Source organism: Copadichromis virginalis, linkage group LG1, assembly GCF_057382275.1.
Source record: "Copadichromis virginalis isolate Kocher_CV1m ecotype Utaka linkage group LG1, C_Virginalis_male_GT1.1, whole genome shotgun sequence".
In the NCBI taxonomy this organism is placed as follows: Eukaryota; Metazoa; Chordata; class Actinopteri; order Cichliformes; family Cichlidae; genus Copadichromis; species Copadichromis virginalis.
The window spans coordinates 41,020,468-41,036,585 of record NC_140618.1 but is presented as its reverse complement, the minus strand read 5'-3'; the positions used below and the strand labels follow the sequence as shown (position 1 = coordinate 41,036,585).

The 16,118-nt window shown below is 39.7% G+C and overlaps 1 protein-coding gene across 1 annotated transcript; it reads right to left on the bottom strand.

Moving 5' to 3' along the window:
• Positions 1-128: 128 nt before the first annotated feature.
• LOC146719312 (hatching enzyme 1.2-like) lies at positions 129-11,585 on the bottom strand. The gene is made up of 10 exons (XM_085463306.1): positions 11,470-11,585; positions 11,193-11,223; positions 10,918-10,983; positions 10,615-10,764; positions 9,309-9,426; positions 8,998-9,176; positions 7,264-7,345; positions 6,430-6,554; positions 654-702; positions 129-342 (listed from the first exon to the last, which is right to left on the bottom strand). Exons 1-9 carry the CDS (start codon positions 11,530-11,532, stop codon positions 659-661), a joined length of 858 nt encoding a protein of 285 aa, XP_085319432.1. The 5' UTR covers positions 11,533-11,585; the 3' UTR covers positions 129-342; positions 654-658.
• Positions 11,586-16,118: the final 4,533 nt, after the last annotated feature.

Below are 16,118 nucleotides of genomic sequence, written 5' to 3'. Positions count from 1 at the left end.
AACCTTTGGTTTTATATCTTTTTGTCAGGAAAATACTAGTACAAGACTGAGTTCATATCTTTACTTGTTAAATGTGTATTTTTGACCTGTAGACTTGTAGGATTTGTGGAATAAAGAAACAAACTTACTAGAAATGAAAATGAATGTTTATTTTTGTTCATTTTTTAGTATTTCATACAGCTGACTAGCAATTACACAAGCGTGATTGGGATTAAGTCAACGGACAGGTGAAAAGTATAGACAATGATACATTTTCATTTCTCATTTTAAACAAAGCTATTTCAGGCAAATTTGAAAAGCATAAAATTCAAGCTGCATCAATCTCTCCCATCTCTTGGTTGTCTGTGGAAACAGAAAGAAGATGTTACACATATGTAGTATCTGCACAAAAAAATCACAAACACAGGCTGTAAATTGAGGAGATGTGTTCGTCTGGTGTTCTGGTTTATATGCCTTTCACTCATCCCAGCTACATGCTTCTGACCCTGATCAATTAAAATATATGACATTTCATTGTTTTTTGTTTTAAACCAAATGTTTCCACTAAAGTTATCCTGACAAAGCTTTAATTGGTAAAATAAATGTATAGGAACATGATTTTCTATTATAATGAAGTAAACAAAATTCGAAAACATCCGAGCTTATTTACTTACTTTTTCTAGAACAACTTGTTCCTTTGCACAGGTATGGGCACATTTGAGCCTGTCAAACAACAAACAGAGAGAAATCTTTAAACGCTGCTGCATTTCTTTAAGACACCACATGAACATCTGAGTTTGATGAACAGTTTGATGTACTATATCTATGTTGGTGTTTACTAGTCTCCATGATTGTTCTGTGAAACTAGTGGAGGTAGAAAAGTAAGCCGGGGGCTGAGCAGATAGGTTGAAAGAATTTAAGGTCTTCAGCACACAAAGCAGATAATTAAATAAGCATGCTCTCATGGTTATGATATTCTGAAGCATATTATTATCTATAGACAATAATACCAAACAGAAATTGCTTCCTCTTCCCTCCATTTTGCATCACCCAATGTCAGTTTTGTGTACATATTTGATCTTCAAACACGTTTTACCCCAGTGACGTTGGTTTTTCTGCTTGTTTGTTAACAGGATTCCAGGTTTTTGTGCTTGTCCCAACTTTTTCTATTTATATAATTATTATTTGAGGAGGAGACAGCTTCATAGTACAGTTACATTTTGTTTGAATTTTGAAAACCTCTCAACCTTTAAGCACAAATGGGTGCAGTAGTAGGTTTGGAAACTAAAGGTGGTGCAGAAAAACGGCAAGTAGACTGGCACTTATACAGTGTTTTTGTGCTCTAATTGAGCACTCAAAATTCTTATTAGCCAGTCGCACAAACATTCATGTAAATGCTCTTTCTTATACTTAAGTACCAGACACACATTTGCACAAATTTATCAATAGCGACTCAGAGTTCAGTATCTTGCTCAAGGTCATTTCAAAATACTTCTTGGTGTTGTCTCAGTCTGGAGTATCACTTCCTGTTCTATCTTACAGTGGTATTTTTGCATTGCTTATCTGTGTAGCCAATTTAATTAAAAACTTATAGATAACGTCTTATTTCATAGTGTAATCTTCCTGCGCTTTATCCAAAGCACACTCTGTTGAATCACCCACTAATTATATTTACAGTGTTCAGTCACTGTGTCTTTAGGGATTCGCTAGCTTAGCATTAGCTCTTCACCTGTCTCTCCTACTCTTTCCTGCTCAGATGTTTAGTTACCCCTTGGCCTACTTTACTAATAACTATACTTGTTATAAATGTAGCTTGTTTGTAGCTCCGGAGGCCCCGTCAGTTCTCTTCCATCGGATTTTCCCGAGCAGTTGGGAAAACATGATTGCTGAGTGATGGTGAGGAGGAAGCGTAGTCCTAAATAGAAGCCCCCGGTACACTACCAACCCAACCATGTGTTGAAGCATTTTTCCCCACATGGCGACACACCTGGAACATCTATACATCCATCCATTTTCTTCAGATTCTCTGGGGCCGGGTAGCAACCTAAGCAGAAAAGCCCAGACCTCCCTCTCCCTAGCTCAGGGGTGGGCAACTCCAGGCTTCGAGGGCCGGTGTCCCTGCAGGTTTTAGATGTGTCCTCGAACCAACACAGCTGATTTAAACGGCTAAATTAGCTCCTCAACCTGTCCTGAAGTTCTTCAGAGGCCTGGTAACGAACTAATCATGTGATTCAGGTGTGTTGACCCAAGGTGAGATCTAAAACCTGCAGGGACACCGGCCCTCGTGGACTGAGAATGCCCACCCCTGCCCTAGCTGCCTCCTCCAGCTTGTCCAGGGGAACACCAAGGAGTTCCCATACCACCCAAGAGATATTATCTAGAGTTGGATGTCTCGAGACTGGTCTTGGTCTCGAGACCACTTTTACGTGGTCTTGGTCTCGACTGACTTTGGTCTCGGTCTTGGTCTCGCTGTTTCGGTCTTGCATTCTCAAATCGACATAGTGTTCGGGAGATTTGGAGTCAACCATCAGCGGAGCGGGGGGGTGGCTTACTGGGCTTAAGCCCGGGTCATTTTTTCAGAAGCATGGGGTCTTTTGGAGTGTAATTTGTTAGTTAGATGCCTGACTGACAACTGTATAAAACAAAAACAACACACGAAGCTAGAGATGGACCGATCCGATATCACGTATCGGTATCGGTCCGATACTGACCTAAATTACTGGATCGGATATCGGAGAAAAATAAAAAATGTAATCCGATCCATTAAATATCACGAAAGCACCTCGCAAAACTTGCAACACGCCGTAACTCACCTCAGAACGTTAGCACTCGGAGCAGTATGCATCACGTGATAGAGCGGCTGTGGCATGCCGGACCTGTCGGTGGTCTGGATAGCATGTGGAGCTTCGCTAGCAACCTGGCATTTCATCTCCGACAAAGTTATCCCCGAGAGAAGTAAAGCAAGTGTGTAAGTCCATCTCTGAATGTTTGTAAAGCATTCCCACGTTAAGCTTAACAAGCGACTGCCTCTCGCTCTCCGGCTGCTACTTCAATCATGAAACTGCTTAAATGATCAGCTGATCGGCTTTTCTGTCGCGAGTCCGTCTCTCTTGTTTGTTTTTGGCCCACTTTGCACCAGAAAGAGGAAACCAGCGGCTGAACAACAGCAGCACGTTTAAGCTTGATAAGCTGTTGTTAGAATGTATTTAATATTACTTTCTACTCGAGGATCTTTTTCTATGTAGCTGACGGCTGGTAACTGTGCAGGGGCGGAGCTAGCAAAGTTTAGCCAGGGGGGCCGATAGGGCATTAACAGGGAAAAGGGGGCACAAAGACATACTTTTCTTTCTTATTCTCATTTAAAATGTCGAGCTTTTAATAAATAATTATCTGACACCCAAAGTTTTAATTTGATGTAAAATGAATAGAAGTCAATTACTGTATATAGTAACTATTAAGTCTAATATATACCCTAGTAAGCTATAGTACTTTTTACTTTGGGAAGGTACCATCTGTGCAGTCTGCAATTTTGTTGAAGAAAGATGTTGAATCTATTTAATATTTCTTGAAAAATAATTGATTTCTGTGCATTTTTTTTCACACTGCATCAAATTAAGGTTGATTACGTCGATTAAGCATCATGAGGTGGAGCGTGAGGGGTGGTTCCCTATTTTTTATTTATTTATTTTTGTTGTTGCTGGGAGTTGGAACCCTATTAGTTAGGTTGCTTAATATTTATGCTAAGTACTCTTTAAAATACCAGAATAGGGAGGATGGTGTAGGTCTAAGTTTATTAGATTGATCAGTATTGCTGAACTATGAAATATTTTTTTTGCATACAGGTATAACAGAATAGCTTTAGTGTAGTTGTTGTTTTAAACTTGAGTATGAACTTATACAAAATGCAGCAAGATATTTTAAAAAACAGTTTTGTTGATTAAAAAACACTATATCGGATTCATATCGGTATCAGCAGATATCCAAATTTATGATATCGGTATCGGTATCGGACATAAAAAAGTGGTATCGTGCCATCTCTACACGAAGCACAGAGCGCACCGTCGTAAATTCCCCCTAATTTTGATATGATCCGAGCTCAGGCACTAGGCGACTGAGCACAGCACACATATGAGCGAGAAGCTGCTGCCTGCGAGTTTGCTGCAGACAGAGGAGAGCTTAAGTTTGACCAGGTACCAAAGCAAATCATTCATACTGAACTAATAATGTAAATATGACGGTGTATCACAAAAGATTGATATCAAACTGATCACTTGGTTGCGTTACTTGCTCTTCGAGTGAATCAACAAATAGACAAATAAAAAGCCGAACAGCAACGCTGATTTTTTAGAGTCTTAGCTTTCATTTCATATTTTCAGTTGTTTCCCTCCACGGCTAAACAAACCCTCTCAATCGGTTTCAGTTGTGTACTGATGAACACAACAATGGACATAAGGAGCTTCTTTCAAAGAAAAAACTCTGGTAGATGTTATTTTATATATTATGCTTTGGATGTTGTTCAGTATATCTATGCAAAACAAGAGGGATTTCAATACACAGCAGGATATTCACAGTTGAAACCAGATGTTTACACTTTATGGAAAAAACATAAAAACTTTTTTTTACTGTTAAACATCAGTTTAGAGTAAACTTCTGTTTTAGATAAATAAATATTGAAATATCTTTCGAATTAGTTAAATGTCAGAATAAAGAGAGACAGAGCTTCTATTTTTATCATTTTCATCAAATGTAGGAGTACATATACACTAAGTTTATTGTTAATTAATAAGAAAACTGCAGACGATTCCATTCTGAGCTGAAGAAGCTTCTGATTGGTTCGTAGAGTCCATGTGAGTAAACTGGTGGCACAGCTGTGGATGCATATAAGGCAAAACACAGAGCCTGTTTCTGTGACATGGGAACATCAGGAGATGTCAACCAAAACACCAGGAACAGAATTGTGGAGCTCCATAAGTGTGGCTCAGTTTGAATACAATTTGGTGCCATTTGCAATTAAGAAATACAGACAGTTTGATGCAGCCCCGACTTTGTTCTGCCTGGCTGCTTAATTAAAAAAATAGTTTAAGGTGTCCTGCATATGTGATTTTTTTTTCCTATATGAAGTCATTCTTTTTTGAACAAAACTCAAAATAGAGCCTGATAATCTTTCAGTCATTTCTACCCTCACCTAATTTCCTTAAATTCCTGTGTGAGAGCTGCTCGGCTCTCACACAGGGGCTCAGCTATGCTCCAATCCCTCCATACTGCGGCCAATCACATGCGAGGATATAGGATAATATCATTATGTGAAAAACAGAGAGGGTGAGAGACGCGACAGTCACGTGGAGCGTGCGTCTGTCCTCTCAGTGAGTAAGATAGTGGACAGCGGTGAGGAGGGCTGTGTGAAAGCAAAAACACATAAATATGCCTGACACCCGTAAACGAAACAGCATCTGGCTGCAGTTTAAAGACTTTTTTTGTCTCGGTCTTTGTCTCATCTTAACTTGGTTATTTCTTGGTCTCGGATTAGGCGGTCTTGACTACAAGTGTAATATTATCTCACCAGTGGGTCTACTCCAGGGCTTGTCCCAGTGGGACATGCCCAGAACACCTCACCCAGGAGGCATCCTTGTCAGATGCCCGAACAACCTCAACTGGCTTCGTCCGATGTGGAGGAGCAGCGGCTCTACTCTGAACCCCTCCCGGATGGCTGAAATCCTCACCCTATCTCTAGGGTAGAGGGCAGCCACCCTTTGGAGGAAGCTCATTTCTGACGCTTGTATCCACAATCTCATTCTTTCGGTCACTACCCAAAGCTCGTGACCATAGGTGAGAGCAGGGACATAAATCCACCAGTAAATCGAGAGCCTCAGACTTGGATGTTCTGACTTCCTGTCTGTTCACACTCTGGTGCTAACCACTCCAAACAAAATCAAACAAAATTGGTGTCAATCAATTGTGCTACATTTCTGCTGGTTTGTGCTACAAAAATTTTCGTTTGTGCCGCTATCATTTTAAAGATATTATCTAAAGTTTTTAGAGAACTCACACATGCACTGATAAACACAGTCCCACCCACATTCCAAGGATTCCCTCTATAAACCACCACTGTGCAATAACTATTTATATGTAAATACTGTCCAATACTGTCCAAGTGCTGCAGAAACTAAAACTCACTTCCTGCAACCTCCATCCGGTCGAAGCAGATGGCTGCCATGACCTCTGTTTACTTGTTTATAAGACAGGAGGGAGGTCTTTACCTTACAATATAAAGTGCTTTGAGGCAACTGTTGTTGTGATTTGATGCTATAAAAATAAAATTGAATTAAACTAATTGAATTTAGAGTGGAGTAGCCAAGAACTGAACCACTGACCTTCCAACTGTTAATCCAGCTTCCTTTTTTCTTTATAAAAAAGGAAAGAAAAAGAAACGAAAAGAAACGAGGTACATACTGCAGGTATAAAGGCGATTCACTCGAAGGATGTCATTGGCACTCATCTCTGTAGCTCTGCCAATGGCTACATTCTCATCGGGTATGGGAACGATGGTTGGCTCCCTGTCTCTTGAGAAGGCAAACCTGGGGTGCAAACACACAGTAGTAAGGCAAATTGTGATTGTAGTCTCAAACAAGTGTCATTATAACAACTACAAAGAGAAGGCTAAAAACATGAAATTATAATATGGGCTTCAGCTTGAGCAATGCAGCAGGGAAAGGTCAGTCAAGAGGATTATCTACCTAATTATTACCTAATTGACTCTGCCAAACAGAGTCCTTATTGCCATTTCAGACATTTAACAGAATGGGATATAAATGTTTCAAGGTTTATCATCTGCCCAAAAAGAGCCCAAAGGCAAAGTCCTGCACGCCATTATTGTCCATCATGTAGCATTTGCTCGTTAGGCAGCAAGCTAGCACTCTGTGACGAGCTAATGTGGCTTTTGTCTATAAATGTGTGCGTTGTAGGCAGCTGCAATATTATTACTGATAATAAAATTATCATCATTATTATTGTTATTATTATTATTGTTATAGCACTCAATGTGTAAACTGTTTCATTGGTTACCACAGCTTTATACTGGTTTGAATTACTGGTTTTCTCAATGGCCAGTGTGGTAAGAGAAGTTGATTACAACACACATGTACACAGGATGTAGAAAATTAAAATCTTGAAAATGAAAGGACTGAAAACAGATAAAACTGTGTCAAATAAAACTGTGTTATTATGACATAATTTTTAAATAAATATACATTTGAAGCATGTTCAGGGAGTGAACTGATATCTTACCTTCCATAGTGCATAACAGAGTTGTAGTCATAGGGAGTATCAAGGTTCCTTGTGTTGATTTTCCTAAAGTTATGCTCCATCCCTGTGGGGGTTCAAACAACTCAGTCAATGTTTGTCTCTTACTCCAGGCTGAGCATTAAAATGTCACAAAAGTTCAGTTCACCCTACAGCTGTGTGAGAGCACCTGGGTAACTTTTTTCCTTTGCACAAAAACAAAGAAATCTATTGATTTGTGTCCATGGACACAAGAGCTTTCCAGCTTTAAAGAGAGAGCTCTCCATATGGACATGGGAGGGCTGGGACAGTTGTAAGTCATTTCACCTTGCGCTTCCACATAGTGACTTGTGCATTTATTTTGATGCTACTTTTACACTTAAGAGGTGTGACTTCTTTTGCTGCTGACTTCCATTTTGAATAATGTTTGCCTATGTTAACCCTTTCACGCATGGTGGTTGCTACAGTTTACAGCTATTTAAAGGCTGTGTTCTTGTATTTGTGTCACTGCTGATGGTATACTTGCAAAATAAACCATTACACACTGATGTGTCACACCCACTGGTCGTTTAATGTTACAATAGATGTATGAAATGTTTCATTGTAATTTTATTATTTAACCCTGTCATGCATGAATTATGACAAACTCAATCAGGATTTATTTGTGTTCATCTTTTCATGCCTAAAGATGAATACAAATACTTAAGAAAATAAATCCTGATTGAGTTTGTCATAATTCATGCATGACAGGGTTAATATACAAAAACTACTCAGGTTTGGACAATAAAATTACTTGGTTAACTTTAATACTTTTTGTTAATATTCAATTCAATTTTATTTATACAGCACCAAAGCATAACAAGGCACTTTATATTGAAAGGTAGACCCTCCAATAATACATACAGAGAAAAACCCAACAATCATATGACCCCCTTTGAGCAAGCACTCTGGCGACAGTGGCTCAGGGAGGGGCGCCATCCGCCGTGACAGGTTGGGGTGAGTGAAGGAATGCAGGTCAAAAGACTAATATACAACACATATCCATCCATCCATTCGCGTCCACTTATCCTTTTCAGGGTCGCGGGGGGCGCTGGAGCCTATCCCAGCTGTCATAGGGCGAGAGGCGGGGTACACCCTGGACAGGTCGCCAGTCTGTCGCAGGGCCAACACACAGGGACAGACAACCATTCGCACTCACATTCACACCTATGGGCAATTTGGATTATCCAATTAACCTATCCCCACAAGCTGCATGTCTTTGGACGGTGGGAGGAAGCCGGAGTACCCGGAGAACCCACGCAAACACGGGGAGAACATGCAAACTCCACACAGAAAGACCCCGGCCTGATGGTGGAATTGAACTCAGGACCTTCTTGCTGTGCGGCAGCAGTGCTAACCATCGTGCCACCGTGCTGCACACACATATACATACATCTTTTTTTCAAAAGCACAGAGGAACAAAACATTCTTCCAATTCAAATAGATTAGTCTCAAACTTATAAATAAATTTAATAAATAAATAAAAGAATTCCACAGACAGATTTGATTATTGTGAATGTTTCACATTTTGCCCTACATTGTTTGTACTTTGGGTTGTTTGAAATATCCTAAAAAAACATGATTATTGCTCTACTGTTGGTAAATGAACTGTCATTTATGTAGAAGTTTTTTTTGTCATCCTGACCACTTAAAGATTTTTTCTGACTGTTGTTTCTGGCTGTTGTTTGTCATGTGACCCACCTGGGATGACGTTCTCTAGCAAGATGCGTACATGTTGGTCTCTGTCTGAACGCGTCTGTTCATGGTCGAAGCCCAGGGCATGGAGCACCTCGTGTTGGACTATCTGGTGGAAAACACAGCCCTGGCGACTCAGTGACACTATCTGGCCACCCCCACGACGCCCAACAAAAGAGTAACACCTGAAAAAGAGCGGTAAATAAAAATTTTATGACAAACCAGTAAAACAGCTTCCTCACTCAGAACATCCTGCGTTAGATGAAAAGTTTGCCTGTAGAATTCAAGTATAAATGCCTACTTTGTGTTGGACTTACCCATCACGAGACTGAATGTCCAGAAAGTCTCTTTCTCCGCTCTGGGGCCTAAAGCTGACGCACGTGGCTGCTTCAAATGACCTCAGACCTTGCTCGATGACGTCACGTTCCCTGCGGGCTTCACAGAAAAACATGTATTGTGGTTCTAGTTTGTTGTGGCATTATATTCAACTAAGACTGAGCACAATGCTGCTACTCCTGAGTAACTGCTTACTACTTACACTGGCCTATAAATCAATCAAATCTATGTTACTGCCTCAAAATCAGCTGATGTTTTTGTACAACTTTAATGAATTTATAGAAAGCATAAAATATTCTTCATTATGTTGGCTTGAAGCTTGTAAAGATTGGTCATAACATTGAACTGCTCCCCCCCAGTATCTTTGATGTGGCATAGCTAACAGAAATTTTCAGGGTAAAATACATCTGTCCCATTTTATCTACATATCTTAACTATAACTAACTTTGAGTGTTATTATATTGGGATATATCATAGGTTCAATAACAAGACACCCCCAGTGTAATGTCTGTGGCACTCTGGATGCTTTGTCAGGTAATTCCCTGGAGAAAACTTGTCAAACTTGCCAAAAAAAATAAATAAATTTTTTTTGATTGTGACACTGGAAGAAGGTGTAAATTTTATTTGTAGTTTCCTCTAACTAGTTCCTGCACTTTTGAATTAAAGAGCGCCTCTTGGGTTGGATTGAGCCAAAAGCACAATGGAAGGAAAAAGGCATTAGAACCGAGAAAACAGCAATTTTATCTGCAACATTAAGGTCTTCAAAATTGCGACTGAATATCTTGTATCAGTCTCCATGCTAAGCTTTGGCAAAGCTTTATATATAATTTTATATTACATCTATCTGATACAGATTGATGTATATTTAGGTTGTTTTTTTTTATATATCGGAGGAAATTTATGTGTAACTGACTAATTCCTTTTTTAATAAACTGTCCTTTTCAGTTTCCTTGGTAGTATTTTTAAACTCTTTGTATTCTCTGTACACAAAAACCTTTCTGTATGTCATTAAAATACTTGTTTAGTGTTTAGTCTTTTGACCAAACAGCTGTATTTGAAGCCCTGAGATGAGAACCCGTTGATTTCTCTTTGTATTTAGAGGACACTAAAATGTGGAATCTCAGAGGGAAAAGGTTTGGGAAGCAGCTTTGCCCACTAATGGAAAAAAAAACAAACCCCAAAACAAACCCTACAGACGGAGAAAATCATTCTAATAGTTTTCAGTTAAACCTGAAAAATTAGCAGAAAGCTCAATAAAAAGGAATGTTTCCATGTATCTAGACTTACAGTACTGGTCGGAGATTACATAAGGTACAACAACTCTGCCATTGTTTTTAGGCCACAAACAGCCTCGAGCCGTACACGGATCAGCGTTCTGTAGACCTGTTGGCACTGCTATGTCTCCAAATATGACCAGAGGTTCATCCAAGTTCTTTCCTGTAAAGTATGGAAAGAAAAACGTATTTTCCGTGTACTTTCGATGGTTTCATTAACACATCAACTCAGTTTTTAAGGTTAGCCCCTGGATGTTGTTACTAAAGCTGTATATTTACTACTGATGAATAGGAACTGAAGTGAAGTTGAACATACCAAGATTAGCATTAGCCTTCTCCAGCAGTGTCGAGATACTGAAATCATCACCCTCAGTGTTGTTTCCTGTTCAATATGAAGCACATATGTTTGACTGTTCTATAAGGACAAGGTCACATGTTACAACATCACAAAGACATGTCAAGGAGTCAGGCAAATCCAATATGGACCAATTATAATAAATAAATAAATGAATACAAATCAACATGAATAAGAGCATATCTCATAGTGTGATGACATACAAGTGCTAAATGTAAAAAATAGCAAAGTCTTACCGGAGTTTTCAACACTTTTTTTAAAAGGTGCCTGTAATAAGATAAAAGGGTTTATAAGGACTAGTATTTGATTTGTTTGCAAGTTCAAAAATGCTTGAAGATTAAAATTGCAAATTCCAATTTATACAATAAATTAATAAAATGAAAAACAGAAGTATTCTCTTTGTGTTCTTATGTTTTGTTTTGAAGAAAGCTTGTATTCCATTTTAACAAAATAAAACATCTTGGTCAAATCAGAGAGGAAATCTACGTCTGCATACTTAACTACAACGCTTACCTCTATAACAAAAGTGTGGGCGAAGCACAAGAACACGCTGAGCACAGCCGCCTGGAGGATCATGGCTGGTTACTGAAGAAGAGCAGCCGACTGAGAAAATACCTGCTGAAAACACAAGTGTTCGGCTTATATAGTTAGAAAGGCCAGCTGAATTCTGTCCTAATATGGCATGCTGTTCAACCAGTACTCATTACTCAACTGAAAATGACAGTTGTTACTTAAACACGTCTGTTTCAACATATTATGAAATTAGACAAAAAGGCTGTTGCTGTCTTTATATTATGTCACAGTCCAAATATTATAGTTACCATCAATGTATTTAAATCTGTCAAACATGGTGGAGGAGTGTTATGGCACAGGCATGTATGTGCGGCTGTTAGTGGCACGGGGTCAGTGTTCACTGAAGATGTGGTTGCTGATAGAAGTTATAGGGTGAATTCTTAAGTTTACAGCCTTATACTCTGCTAACATTTAGCCAACTGCTTCAAAACTCTCCTAGTGACTAACCAGAGCATGCTGTTCATTTTCTGAAGATGAAATTGGAACAGCCTGAAGACAATCTCAGGACAAAAACCAACCTCCCAGGCTGCAGGAGACTTGGGGTGGGTGAATGACCTAAATAAATATTTTAATAGGTTTGATCAAACGCCCACCACAGCATCGTCCCCCCTGCTGCAATCTCCTTCATCTTCAGGGACCGCCTGTCCTTCATCTCAGGACTTCACACCTCTCAGCTCCCAGCCATCACACCCACCCCAGGCTTCTGTGGACTCCAACATACACACCCCTCCCCCAAAATCCACTCTTTCTATCTCAGCACTTCAAGTGAGGAATGAGCTTCGCAAGATCAAGGTGCAGAAGGCTGCAGGTCCAGATGGCGTCAGCTCCAGGCTCCTGAGATGCTGTGCAGATGAACTGTGTGGCATCCTAGGATATCTGTTCAACCTGAGCCTGTCACTGGGGAAAGTACCACAGCTGTGGAAGACCTCCTGTGGTACCGCTACCAAAGACCTCCCGTCCCAAGGACCTCAGCAGCTACAGGCCGGTAGCCCTGACATCGCATCTGATGAAGACCCTCGAGAGGTTGGTTCTAAACCATCTGCGCTCCCTGGTGAGGTCTTCATTGGATCCGCTGCAGTTTGCTTACCAGCCTGGCATCGGGGTGGAGGACGCCATCATCTACCTCCTGCACCGAGCTCTGACTCACCTGGAGAAGCCTGGAAGCTCTGTGAGGATCATGTTCTTTGATTTCTCCAGTGCTTTCAACACCATCCAGCCACGACTTCTGAGAGACAGGCTGGAGCTATTGGGAGTGGACCACCACATGTCCCAGTGGATACTGGACTACCTCACAGGACGTCCACAGTATGTGAACATCCAGGGAGTGGACATTGAGATAGTGGACTCTTATAGGTACCTGGGTGTTCACCTGAGTAATAAACTGGACTGGAGTCACAACACTGATGCTCTTTACAGGAAGGGTCAGAGCAGACGCTACCTGCTGAGGCGGCTGAGGTCATTTGGAGTCCAGGGAGCGCTTTTAAAGACCTTCTATGACTCTGTGGTGGCATCTGTCATTTTTTACAGTGTGGTTTGTTGGAGCAGCAGTTTATCTGCAGCTGAGAGGAAGAGGTTGGATAAACTCATGAGGAAGGCCAGCTGTGTTCTGGGATGCACCCTGGACCCAGTGCAGGTGGTGGGAGACAGAAGGACTGTGGCCAAAATAGCATCTCTGATGGACAGAGTCTCCCACCCCATGCATGTAGATGTTGCTGCAGAGCTGCTTCAGTGACAGACTGCTGCATCCTCGATGCATGAAGGAGCGTTTCTGCAGCTCCTTCCTCCCTGCAGCTGTCAGACTGTACAATCAGAACTGCTCCCAACAAACACAGATGTTCACATCTGCGCTGTAACTGCAATAAGTTAGTTAACCGATTCGCAGTACAACCTGGTTTGCCTCTTATCTGTAGTTATTTTTATTTTATTTAATAACTGTACAGTACTCTCTGTATATAGTAACCACTGTCCTTAATGTAAATATGTAAGAAAAATTGTGTATGTTTCTGTCCTGTGTCCTGTTTGTTTGTATATGTGTCTTTTTGGCCGCTGTTACAACCAAATTTCCCCTTGTGGGACAATTAAAGGATTATTCTATTCTGTTCTATTCTAAATTGGAGGTGTCTGCAATAAAGGCACTGACATTTTCATTGGAGTAATGAAAAAAATCAGATTTTTCCTGTTGCTTTTGAGTCTCTGCTCATTTCAGAGACTGCCATTCCTAAACAGTCAACGCAAATGTTTTGTTAAACCCCTTAAATTAAAGTCTTTGCTTCAGTCACATCTTGATTGTTTAATTTAAACTACAAAGTGGTGATGTACTGAGGTATAAGTACAAAAACTGCCCACTGATGAAATTCTTCTGAGGGCAAAACTTGCAAAAGCCAATTTTGTGTTTATATACTTCTCCAAATTGTGGGCACAATTGCATTGTGTCCTGTTTACACATAGTTTTGCAAAAGCAGAAGCAGTGAATATGAGAAAACAGCCATTGCATGCACTACGAATCAGTACACTAAAAAAAAAAAAGATCCTTTGAATTAATTAAATTTTATCCTGCCACCATATTTCCATCTAAAATTTTAAGTTTGCTGCAGGTGTCTCGATTAGTTCAATGAACATGGCATTAACATGGCACGCTCACCAGTTAAATTTCATTTGGTTATGTAGCTTTAATTTATTAACCTTTCATTGAGTCCAAATATTTGGTTTTAGAAAATCTGTCAAGATTTGTGTTAATTTACTGAGCATCAGTGAAAAATACATCAAAGCGAAAACTATATCAACTATTATGTACTTTGTGTCAGTGTCAGTCTTATTAAATGAATTATTAAACAGAAAACATGATGAATATCAATGTTGTTTCGATTATATTCCTTTACTTAGATATCAAAGTTTACCAAAGATAAAGTGCATTATTAATACATCCAAAGAAAAGTAACATTTCTTCTGCAATTGTCCAACATTGTTGTTCGAACTAGTTCTTCCTCTTTCAACCCATTTCTTCAGTTGCTGGTACACCCCACAAACCACAGAATTAACTAAGAGTCATTTTGTGCTGAGGATGTTCAGCACTGTCTTAGATTTGTATCGTTGTATGCTGGTAAAGCAACACTCCTGGCTGTTTCCATTACTGCTGTCTGTGGAGGGGTGAATTTAAGTGCTAAAAGGGGTGAATCAGGATTTGTTAACATGAATATTTCACAGTTCATGAGCACACAAAAACTAGAAAAATGTTGCGTTAGTAAAAGTCACCACATGTAGTATTTTACTCTCCGTTTGGAAAACTTTGTTGAAGCAACCAGTTAAAATCAATATTTGACTCAGTGTCCCACTAAATCTGTTTTAAGCAACACGTAAACGCTAATTTTATTTTTCCTTAACGTCTGCATCATTGCTATACTTTTTTGAATGTTATAAAAATCCCAAGTTAGCCACTTTTATACATAAGCATTTCACGCAGTACTGAAAAATGAAATACATTCATTTTTTACAGCCAATTAAAAAATACAGTTTAAAAATAACTGATGTTTTTATATTTTTTATAACATATTTAATATACCCCAGGCCCAGATGGGCTGCCGACAGAAATTTATAGGGTATTTAAAACTAAACTGCTGTCCCCTCTTTTTGACATGTTTTCGGATTCATTTGAAAAGGGAATCCTTCCGGTCTCATTAAGAGGAGCCCTGATAACTTTACTGCCCAAACCTGGTAAACCGTGCAATAAATGTGGTAACCTAAGACCGATAAGTCTCCTTAATGTGGATCTAAAGATACTTTGCAAAATTTTGGCTCGAAGACTGGAGAGATTTTTACCTGATCTAATTACCTGTGATCAGAATGGGTTTATTGCGGGTATACAGGGATTTCATAATGTGAGGAGAGTGTTGGATATTCTTCATAGTCAGGAGGGAAAACCGGACACTGCTCTACTATCATTAGATGCCGAAAAGGCCTTTGATAGAGTTGAGTGGCCCTATTTATTTGAAATATTAAAAAGATTTGGCTGTGGGGATCATTTCTGTCGGTGGATTAGACTTTTATATAATGAGCCATATGCTGAAATACTGACAAATGGAATTATATCTAAACCATTTGAAATCAAACGGGGCTGTAGACAAGGGTGCCCTTTGTCCCCTTTATTATTTATTTTAGCAATCGAACCGTTTGCCATTGTGGTGCGGTCCCATAAGAGCATAACTGGTCTATCAGTAAACCAACAGGAACACAGAATTGCTTTGTTTGCAGATGCTGTTATTCTTTTCTTGGAAAAGCTGAAGGAGTCTATCCCAGCCTTGTTGGATCTACTACACATATTTGGACGGATATCAGGATATAAAGTGAACAAAGAAAAATCTTCATTAATGATACTTAACTCAGAAGAGAGAGAGGGTGCTGGAAATTCTTTCCAATTCAAAATGGTAGACTGTTTTACCTATCTGGGGATTAAGATAGTGCCATGTTTGAGAGACATTGTTGGAGCTAACTACACCCCTATGGTAGACTCAATCACCTCATCCCTAGATAGATGGAAGCCCTTGCCCTTGTCACTTATAGCGAGAATTAATGTTCTTAAGTTAAACATAATG